Source organism: Peromyscus maniculatus, chromosome 21, assembly GCF_049852395.1.
Source record: "Peromyscus maniculatus bairdii isolate BWxNUB_F1_BW_parent chromosome 21, HU_Pman_BW_mat_3.1, whole genome shotgun sequence".
NCBI lineage: Eukaryota > Metazoa > Chordata > Mammalia > Rodentia > Cricetidae > Peromyscus > Peromyscus maniculatus.
Genome location: NC_134872.1, coordinates 26,079,656 through 26,089,905, shown reverse-complemented (window position 1 = coordinate 26,089,905; position 10,250 = coordinate 26,079,656). Strand labels below are relative to the sequence as shown.

Below are 10,250 nucleotides of genomic sequence, written 5' to 3'. Positions count from 1 at the left end.
CCAGCTAATTCACTTGCTCCCTGGGTAGAGTTTCTTCGTTTCTGATACAATCTCCGAGCGAGGAGATCCTCACCACAGTCAGCTTTAGACTATTTCCTCTCCCTCTTTCTGGTAGCTGTCTATATGTGCGGGTCATTGGCAAACATGTGATTGTGTCCATATCTTCGCCTTTTCTGAATATTTCATATAAATGGAATGACACAGTATGTGGCCTTTCATGACTGGCTTCTCTTACTTAGCATAATGTTAAAGTCTGTCCATGCCATGTGTATCTGAACTTTATTGTTTTGTTGCCAAGTAATATCCCATTGTATGGACGTACCACAATTTATATCTCCTTTTATTGACAGACAAATATTTGGCTTTTTCCCACCTTGGAGAGTTAAATCAATTTTTGGTATGGCTGCCATAATGAAATGCCACAGATTGGGTGGCTTAACAAAATAAATGTATTGTCTTCTGGTTGGGGAGATTAGAAATCCGAGATCAAAGGCGGGCAGGTTTGGTGGTTTAGATGAGAACGCCCCCATAGGCTCCTATGTTTGGATGTTTGGTCTCCAGTTGGTGGAACTGTTTGGGAAGGATTAGGAGGTGTGGCCTTGTTAGAGGCGTGTCACTAGGGGAGGGCTTTGAGACTTCAAAAACCCAGACCATTTCTTCTCCTTCCCCTTTCTCACTTGGGGGAATAGGGGCATCAGCTCATGTGTTTTTGTGACCAACCTGGTCTACATAGTTTTAGGCTGGCCAGCCAGGACTAAACAGTGAGACCCTGCCCCCTGCCCCCAAAAAAGTGAAAGAAAGAAAAAGAAAAATCCCATAACAACAAGAACTTATTATACAGGCATGTCAGTACCGGTCTGTAACCCCAGAACACAGGAGGCCAAGGAGGGTCCTGAACGCCAGGTCACACTAAGTTACACAGTGAGATGTGGCCTCAAGAAAAATAATTTAAAAAACAGACTTAGTAAGCTGGTACTTTGGATTATTATCATTATTATTATTATTATTATTATCATTATTGATACAATTATCATTATTGATACAAGGTCTTGTGTATCAATACCCCAGGCAGGCCTGACCCTCACTAGTAGCCCAGTGTGGTCCTGAACTTGTGCTTCTCCTCTTGCCGTAGCCGAGGGCCGTGCTGGCAGGCTCGCACCCCCACACCCTGACAGCCATTCGGTGACTAAAGTCCTTTCTCTACCACCTTCTCACAGGGCCACCCATGTTGGAGTCCATCTGTCCATTTTGTTCTTGTTTTGTTTGGGGGGGCCAAGTCTTCCTTTGCAGCCTGGGCTGTCTTCACATTTGCGGCCACCCCTCCCCACCCCTCCACCCACCCCCCTGCTTCTGCTTCCCAAGTACTAAGATCACTGACCGGCCTCCCCATGTTCAGCCTTAAATCACGGTTTGCAGGCCTGCTCAGGGGAGTAGGGGGGAGGCACAGAAACCTCTAGATTTGGGATCATATGACTCATACCAGCCTATGTGGGTAAGAGAGGCCTGACACGCGTCCATGGTGAAGTACGGAGGGGATGGGCCCCAAGGTCCTGGTCCGCATAACGGGGAACATGGAGGGGAGAGACCCCCGTCCTCTCTCCTAAGGTCTCCCCACGGTCGTTATACCATGCCAGTGCAGGAGGGGCCCTGTGTTTATCTCAGGCGCTGAACACTTTTGCTTCCCAGAAAGGGATGAGAAGGGGCCCTTGTCATTGAGGCTCCCTCACTGCACCCAGCCATGTGGAAATCCAAGCCCAGAGAGGGAAAAGCCTGGAAGTAAACATGGCTCCCCACCCAGGGGACTCTGCTACAGGGCTTCCCAGTTGTTTAAAGCCATCAGACTCCCCCATGGGGACAGAACAGCCATACAAGATCTCTTACACACACACACACACACACACACACACACACGTATGTGCACACACACAAAACAAAAGTTTCAGAAGGAAGCAACAACAAAACACATTTAGGCCTCTTACCTTACTTTCTGTGAGGGGGGGTCGTATTCGTGGTTCGACATCTATGGCCTTAAAGACAAGACAAGACGGTGTTACAAAGGCGCTCACGCTTATTGACGCGTGCCTCCGATCGATCCAGTCAGAGAACAAAAGCAATTACCCGGAGCCGGTGCAAAGGGGACCAATGACTCTGAGGGTGGGAGGGAATGACCTCCGACACTTCCCGCGCATGAATTTATTCCCATGGGCACCTCTCAGGTCCTCGCAAAGGTGCCAGCAATTCAAAGATGGCGGACAGGGGCTGGAGGGATGGCTCAGTAGTTGAGAGCATTTGTCCTAGCAGAGGACACGGGTTCAGTCCTCAGCACCCATGTGAGGGCTCACCGCCACCCCTAGTTTGAGTTCCAGGGGATCTGACACCCTCTTCTGAGCTCTTAGAGCACTGGGCATGAGCACGGTGCTTAAACTTAAATGCAGGCAAAACATTGTACGTAAATCTTTTTTTTTTTTTTTTTTTTTTGGTTTTTCCAGACAGGGTTTCTCTTGTGTAGCTTTGCGCCTTTCCTGGAACTCACTTGATAGCCCAGGCTGGCCTCGAACTCACAGAGATCCACCTGCCTCTGCCTCCCGAGTGCTGGGATTAAAGGCGTGCGCCACCACCGCCCGGCTAAATCTTTTTTTTTTTTTTTTCCCCAAAACAACAGGTTGAGAACAACAGAGGCTTCAGCCCCTCGGGGAGCCAATAGTCCACCAGGAACTGGCCACTGAGACAGGGGTGCGATTGGCAAGGAAAACACAGCTCCAAGAGGTTGGAGGTGGAGCTTAGGGCAGAGAGTGCTTGCATGGCGTACACAAAGTCCTTGGTTCAATTCCCGGCATCACCTAAACTAGGTGTGATGGCGCATGTCTGTAGCCCTAGCATTTGAGGGACAAGGCAGGAGGATCAGGAGCTCAGTGTCATCCTCTGCTACAGAGTGAGTTTCAGGCCAGCCTGAGCTACACATGACTCTATCCCAAAAGGGGAATGGGGCTTAGAGATGGGAACACAGGGGGTCTGGTCTCTGCCCAACCATTGGCTCCACTGTGTCCCCAACTACAGGGTACAGTGCCTCCCAGATGAGCATGGGAAGAAAGTAGCTTTCAAATCCCCTGGAACAGCTTGTGTTAAGACTGGGATAGGTGACTTCGGTATCTTGCCCTTCCCTAACTCCCCTTACCCCACAAGGTATAGACACTTCCGGTCCCAACCGGAAAAGGCCTGATAGGATTTTCTTCATGGTGGTCCCTGAAGGCATAGGGTAGGTAAGGTAAACTGTGGAAGAGCAGCTGGGGATAGAATGGGTTTCCACACGTACAAAGACAGAACCAGACCCATGCCGCTCATCTTGCACACAGATCAATTCAAACAGGAACAGATATCTTAATGCGAGACCCATGACTTTGAAACTGCTAGAGCGAAACGCAGCAAGGCATGGACATAGGCAAGGATTCTCTGAGGAGGACTCCAGTGGCTCACAGAATAAGGCCAGAAGCTGACCCATGGGACTGCATGACGTCTCAAAGCCTCTGCACAGCCAAGGACGTGGCTGGGTAAAGAGACAGCCTACAGAATGGGAGAAAATCTTGGCCAACTAGGCATCATGAAAACCATGTCAACCATACCTCATGCAGGCAAAGTCTCTTGCCCAAGGCGTGGACTTCCATATTCACTTCTTGCTGCTTTGGGGTCCTTGCAATCACTCCCACATGGATGAGCGCCCCACCCCCAGCCCCCACCGCTGGATTATGTTGTGGAAAAGGAAGCCTAGGGTCTCTAGGAGGTAAACTGAGGCTGGAGCCTCAGGGATGGGCAAGTGCCAGCCTTTCCCCTGGGGCTGAGACAGAGCTGTCCTGGTGACGGCCTGAGAAGAGCAATGATCAATGTCCCCACATGCACAGGCCACAAGGTAGAGGTTGGAGAGATGACTGAAGGTCAGTGGTGGAGCCGGGTCCACCTCCCGCCATGAATGTGATCATCGTGCCCGCTTTGGTGGCACTTAAGGGCTTTGTGTGTGTGTGTGTGTGTGTTGTTGTTGTTGTTATTGTTTTTTTGTTTGTTTGTTTTTGTTTTTTGGAGGGTTTTTGTTTTCGTTTTTGTTTTGTTTTGTTTTTTGAGGCAGGGTCTCACTGTGCTAGCCCTGGCTGTCCTGGAACTAACAGAGATCCTCTTGCCTCCATCTCTGCCTCCAGTGTGCTGGGATTAAAGATGTAGGCCAGCATGCCAGGCAAGGGATTTTGACTGGTCTCCGCTCCTATGAACCCTGCTCCTAACTCCGCCAAAGCAGAGAAGGGAAAGTCAGAGGGAATACAAAGAAAAAAATGAAGCTCCCTCCTCGGCCATTGGTCTCTCAGAGCAGCCCATGAGAGGGCCTCCTGTCCTTGTGCCTGGCTCGGGGAAAGTGCCTCCATTGAACTGTCCCCAGAGGCTTGATGCCCAGCTGGTGGCCATGTTTTGGAATGTGTTGGAACCTTGAGGAGGTGGCACCTCACTGGAGGAAGTGATCACTAGGGCCAGAATTTGAGGAGTCTTAGTCTGACTGACCCCACTTCCTGGTCCACTCTCTGCTTCCTGAGGAAGCAAGAGGTCTTGGCTGCCTGCATGCTCCTGCCCCATGGCGCTGCTCCCCTCAACGGTGAGGCAGATTAACCTTTCTTCCCTCAAGTCGCTCCCTGTTAGATATTTGGTCACAGCAATGGAAAAATCACTAGTTATAGTTCCTATTCTCCCTTCCAACCCTTAAAAAAAATGACATCTACTCAGACTCAGATCCTCGGGCTTGGCAGTGGGTGCCTTTACCAGCTGAGTCATCTTGCTGGCTCCCTCCCAAGTCAACATAGATGAGAAGTGATGCCTCCCTTTCTCAGGAAGGACACTGAGGTTCCTGGGAAGTTGGGTAGTACCCCAAAGGCACACAGCCAGCTCTGTAAAGATCAGGGGGTGACCCGTGTATCTACCACCCCTGGAGAGCAGGGACCATCTATCTTTCCAGCATCTCTTGCTGAGCACACAGGAAGTGCTCGATAAATGTATGCTCTGTAGCGGGCTCCAGATTAAAGAAACCCCACAGACACCGTAGTCTTAACAAGAGGTAGGGGGAGCCACACCACAGACCAAAGGCCAGAGCCAACAGAACCATCCACACAAGCTCTGCACACACCCAGCTGTCTAGGCTGGTCTTACATTGACACCCCATCAAAGCAAAGGTCACATGGAAGGGGCCCTAAGGAAGCCTTACAGATGCTGAAGGGGCCACATGAGAATGAAGACAACAGAGAAACATACTGTCTGGACGACAGTCATGGAGAAACCTACTGATGGGCTAATGGTTCGGGTCCTTCCTTGGGTCACAAGTGGAGACTTACTATCCAGAGGACAGTGCAGCTAGGCTTAGGAGAGCCCACAGTGTGTGTGGCATTGGGAAGACAGGAGGGAGAAACAAGCTGCACCTCCAGCCTTGGATTTGATGTGGATGAGGGATGGGTGACAGAGACCCCGGTGGACCACCTGGATCTGCAACTGGCCAGCTATTTGAGCTTGGGCCAAGTAACTCAACTTCTTTAAGCCTCAGTTCCCCCATCCGTGAAATGGGAGCATTACTACTACAGTAGGCCTTTTGAAACATGTAAGGAGGCCAGCACAGGGCATATAGTTTTCCCCTGCCATGTCTGTGTGGAGGGGTTGGCACCACCCCAGAGACCAAGGTCCATAGGCATTCAAGCCCCCTTTGCAAAATGATAGAGTGTCTGCAGTCGCCTGTGCCCATCCTCCCATAGAATTTCCACGTGCTTGTGTGGTGGTGTGTGTGTACATGTGTGCGTGCGCATCCACGAATACATATGGATGCCAGAGGTCGGCATGGGTGTCCTCCTCAATCACTCTTTACTTCATTTGCTTCGGTTACTGAGGGGGGTAGCCACAGCACTCATGAGGCTATCAGAGGATCAACCATGGAGTTAGTCCCCCACTTCCACCGTTACCTGGGTCCTGGACACCGAACCCATTCCTAGGTTTGCACAGCCAAGCACCTTCAGCCACCTCACCAGCCCCACCCACCCCAGTTTCCAAGTCAGGGTCTCTCCCGGAACCTGGCGCTGATGACTGCAATTAGGCTGTCAGGCTGTTGAGCCTGTGGGATCCGTCTGTCTCCCCGCCCCTTCCCCACCCTCCCCCCAGCACTGGCGGTTCAGATGCACCCTGCCATACCCTGCTTTTATGTGGGCGTTGGGGACCAGAACTTGGGGCCTCAGGCTTGCATGCACAGCAGGCATTTTGCCTACTGAGCCGGGTCCCCAGCCCCTCCCCCAGACTTCCAGTCACTCCAGTGGCTTAGGAGACATGTCATCGTGCCGGTAGCTGCTGTAACGTGTCATTGGGGGACGGCAAGAGAAGAAGTCTGTCTGTCCAGGACAGATGTAATTTTTCCCCCTGACTATTTCAGCCCACTGTTGGATGAGTCAACAGATCGAGGAACCACAAATGCAGAGGCCCGTTTGGGTTGCTTGTGCCGTGGGAGCAGCCTCAGTGTAGCTCATCAACCGACAGGCTCGGGGCGGTCAAGACCCAGGCTCCCCTTGGGCTGCTTGAGGGGTTTACCGCGGCAAGCCGCAGGGAAATGTCATGGAATCCAGCTGCTATCACAAAAGCTACTACTTGGAAAGGTCAAGGACTCTCCTGAGGTCAAGCCATGGTTTAAGAAGTCTTGGTGATATTTTAGCTTTTGTGTATGTATTAGCCGATTCCTGCAATGATTTCCTTGTACGCTATGCATGCTTCCAAGAACTCCTAACAGTGCATTTTATCTGAAATACCCATCAAGCGTCCAAAATTAAGCTCAGACTCTCCTTTCTTATACAGCCTTGCTGGTGTTTATACTAACGTTATACACCCCTAACATTTACCTAACCACCTCTAGGAATGTAGTTTGAGCACATAAATTCTCTTTTTCTGATATATTAACTGATTTTAGCTTTTAGTTGACCTCCTCCCTTACCACTCCCCTTTTGGGTTGTAAAAGAAAGCCTGACGGTCAGTGCCTGAGGAAAACTCTTGTCTGCCTTTATGACCCTGTAAGAAGAAGTTAAGCCTGGTGACCTTGCTCTAGCTAGAGAACTGCTATTGCATGGATATATATATATATATATATATATATATATATATGAGACTTTGAGGATTTGGACTGGAGAACTAGATGGAGAACTAGAAGAATGAGATGGAAGATGAGGAAGAGCCAGGTGGGGAAGAACGAGATGAGAAAGACCAAGAAGGGGCAGAACTAAGATGAGAGAATTAAGATAGAACTTAGAGGGACAGCGGATAAAGGTAGAGAGAAATCAGGCTGGAAAGGAGCTAGGCAGGAGAACAGAACTGTAGCTGTGCAGACAGGATTTTACCCCAGAGGAATAAAGTAAACAGACAAAAGAATTTGGTGTGCTTAGATTCTTTTCCCCAAAATAATTTGAGCCGTTCGTAGTTTCTCTTCTGGGCCCCCAGGAAGAAGATTATTATTATAATTATTAAGGCTGGACCATAATAATTTTTGAAAATGTACCGACTTCTAATGGCCCGCATTCGACCTTGAATCTGAGACCCCCCAAAGCCCATGTGTCTCTCTCTGGGCTTCCCTAGACCACACCGACCAAGGCTAGACCCGTGGACTAACACTGCATTCCAGACGAGCGTCCAAGCCTCCTGACTGCCACATGGTGCCTGTGACACTAGCTGCTTTGTGCCACCTCGCCGAGGAGGCTGGCCTGGACTGCTTTATAAACTCTCGGTGGCATTCTGCCTGGGGCTGGCAAAGCCAGACAGGACACAGGAAGGGGGCAGAGGGAGGTGGCAGCGACACCCCAAATAAACCTCGTGGTTTGGAAACGTTCCTCCTTTCCCCGGAGCAGGAGACACTATTTTCCACCCTGGCTGAGGAATAAAGGAGAAAACGGGGAGTGTGGGGGAGGGGGCGCTTCAGAGGTCAGGGGGTCCCAGGGGCTCTTCAGGTTGATGTTGGTGGTGATCACCACGTTCCACCGCAGCCTGCACACACAGGTGCTTTAGGCTTGACAACTAAAAAAACGAGGTGGAGAGCCTCCGCTCAGGAGCTGCGGTGCGGCTCAGTTGACAGGGTGTGTGCTCAGCATTCATGAAGCTCTGGGTTCGATCCCCAGCACCCGATAAACTTGGCCTGGTGATTCCAGTGCTCAGGAGGATCAGACAGAAGATTGAGAGTTCAAGGCCAGCCTAGGCTACGACAGTGAGAACGGTCTCCAAGACGGAATAAATGCAGGGAGGGAAGAAGGTACCAAGTCGATGTTCTGGATGCCTCTGAGGGAAGGAAGACACATCTGGGCCGGACTGTGCCAAGGCCCTCTCGGAGGGGACAAAGGATGGCATTTACACCCCTCCCCCTCCCCCAGACTGAGGGGACTTTGCAGGCCCTTTTAACTCCTAAACCTCTAGTCCGGATCAGCACCCTGAACTCATTCTCCCCAATTCTTAAGACTAGTGAAGATAGCCGGGTGGTGGTGGTGCATGCCTTTAATCCCAGCACTCGGGAGGCGGAGCCAGGCAGATCTCTGTGAGTTCGAGGCTAGCCTGGGCTACAGAGTGAGTTCCAGGAAAGGCACAAAGAAAGGCACAAAGCTACACAGAGAAACCCTGTCTCGAAAAACCAAAAAAAAAAAAAAGACTAGTGAAGATAAATTTGTCCCCGAGGACTGACCAGCCCATTACTCCCATGGCTGAGGGAGCCCTGGCCTACGAAGCATACAGCACGTACCAGCCCGGCATCTGTCCTCGGGCTCACACCCACGAGGCACCCAAGTTCCCCTGTCCCTGAAAAGGAACAACTGTGGTCCTCACTGCAGGGGCCCCGGTGCAGCAAGATGGGTTCCAGGTGAGCCAGTTGCTCTTGGGAATATAATCTGTGCTGGCCACATTTTTGGAGGGGTGTTTCAATGTCCAGGGAGACATTCTACAATGTCAGAACGGGCTTCTGGTTTGGAAAGGCATGGGGAAATTCAGCCCAAGAGGCTTGCTTCCTCTAGAGAGTGATGCCAGATGCCTGCTTGTAGCCCACGCTCATGACTTTGTAGTAAAACTTTCCAAGAAGCGACTAGTCATGACTAGCAAGACTCCCCCTGGAGAGAAACCACAGGTCTGGCTGAGAAATTAACCTGTGCTAAAAGCCAGGGTCCAGATGGAGGGCTCCTGCTTGCCCTGTTCTTGCTGTGTCCTAAGCCTGAGCTGGACCCCAAGGCAACGCTCCAAGAGAGTGGGCTGAGTAAGGCATGGTACACAGGACCCTGTGAGAGGCCAGGGAAACCTGGGGATATGACTCAGCTGAGAGAGTGCTCGCCTGTCATGGAAGAGGCCCTGGGCTCGGTTCCCAGCACCACGTGAACTGGATCTGGTAGAAGATGCCTGTCCTCCCAGCACTGGGGAGGTGGACGGAGGAGCGTCAGGAATTCAAGGTCATTCCTGATTACATGGAAGTTGAGGCCAGCCTGGCATTTGTGAGATCCTCGGGGTGGTAGGGTTTACCTGTCCTCGCTGGCAGCTCTGTCCCATGGTGGAGAGACGCTGGCTGTACTGTTTTTCCGGGAGTCTTCTGGTCTCAGAAATTGGGTCTCCTGATCCTAAAGAAAGGTTAAGTTCAGAAGAGGCCAGTCAGAGCCCCTGCAATGTCCTTCTGGCATCCCCAGTTGAGGAGCTAAATACCCTGATACAGAGGACTGACCCAGGATCTAGAAGACTAAATACCCTGATACAGAGGACTGACCCAGGATCTAGAAGACTAAATACCCTGATACAGAAGACTGACCCAGGATCTAGAAGACTAAATACCCTGATACAGAGGACTGACCCAGGATAGCGCACAGGCCCATTTCTAGAAGGATCCATGAACCCAGATAAAACGACATAAGGTTTCCTGTAGAGTATTACTCTGGAAGTACTTCCTGGACTGCCAGCTGGGGGTGGAAGCCCAGCCGAGCTTCAGGGACGTGATCAGCAGAGCTGGGGCCCAACTGAGGCATCTTCAAAAGGCCACCACTTCAGAAGCAGGACCTTCATCCCAGATTCCCTTGGGCCTCATGTGTCTAACTTAAAATGTGGTATGGAGAATTTCAGAATAAAACCTATTTTTCTAACTCAAAAGGCAATGCACAGTGCTCAGTTACAAGTCTGAGACTAGGCTGGGCAGTGGTGCACGCCTTTAATCCCAGCACTCAGGAGGCAGAGGCAGGTGGATCTCTGTG

At 51.0% G+C, this 10,250-nt stretch overlaps 1 protein-coding gene across 5 annotated transcripts in view; it reads right to left on the bottom strand.

Annotated features, from left to right (window-relative positions):
- Positions 1–10,250, bottom strand: part of Hk1 (hexokinase 1) — a 111,404-nt gene that overhangs the window by 85,345 nt on the left and 15,809 nt on the right. For all 5 annotated transcript variants that reach the window (XM_042266303.2, XM_076557175.1, XM_015990462.3 and 2 more), the window contains 2 exons: positions 9,535–9,629; positions 1,980–2,027 (listed from right to left, as the gene is read on the bottom strand). In XM_042266303.2, the coding sequence (XP_042122237.1) occupies positions 1,980–2,027; positions 9,535–9,561 (75 nt within the window). In that variant the 5' untranslated portion in view covers positions 9,562–9,629. The remainder of the gene's footprint in view (positions 1–1,979; positions 2,028–9,534; positions 9,630–10,250) is intronic.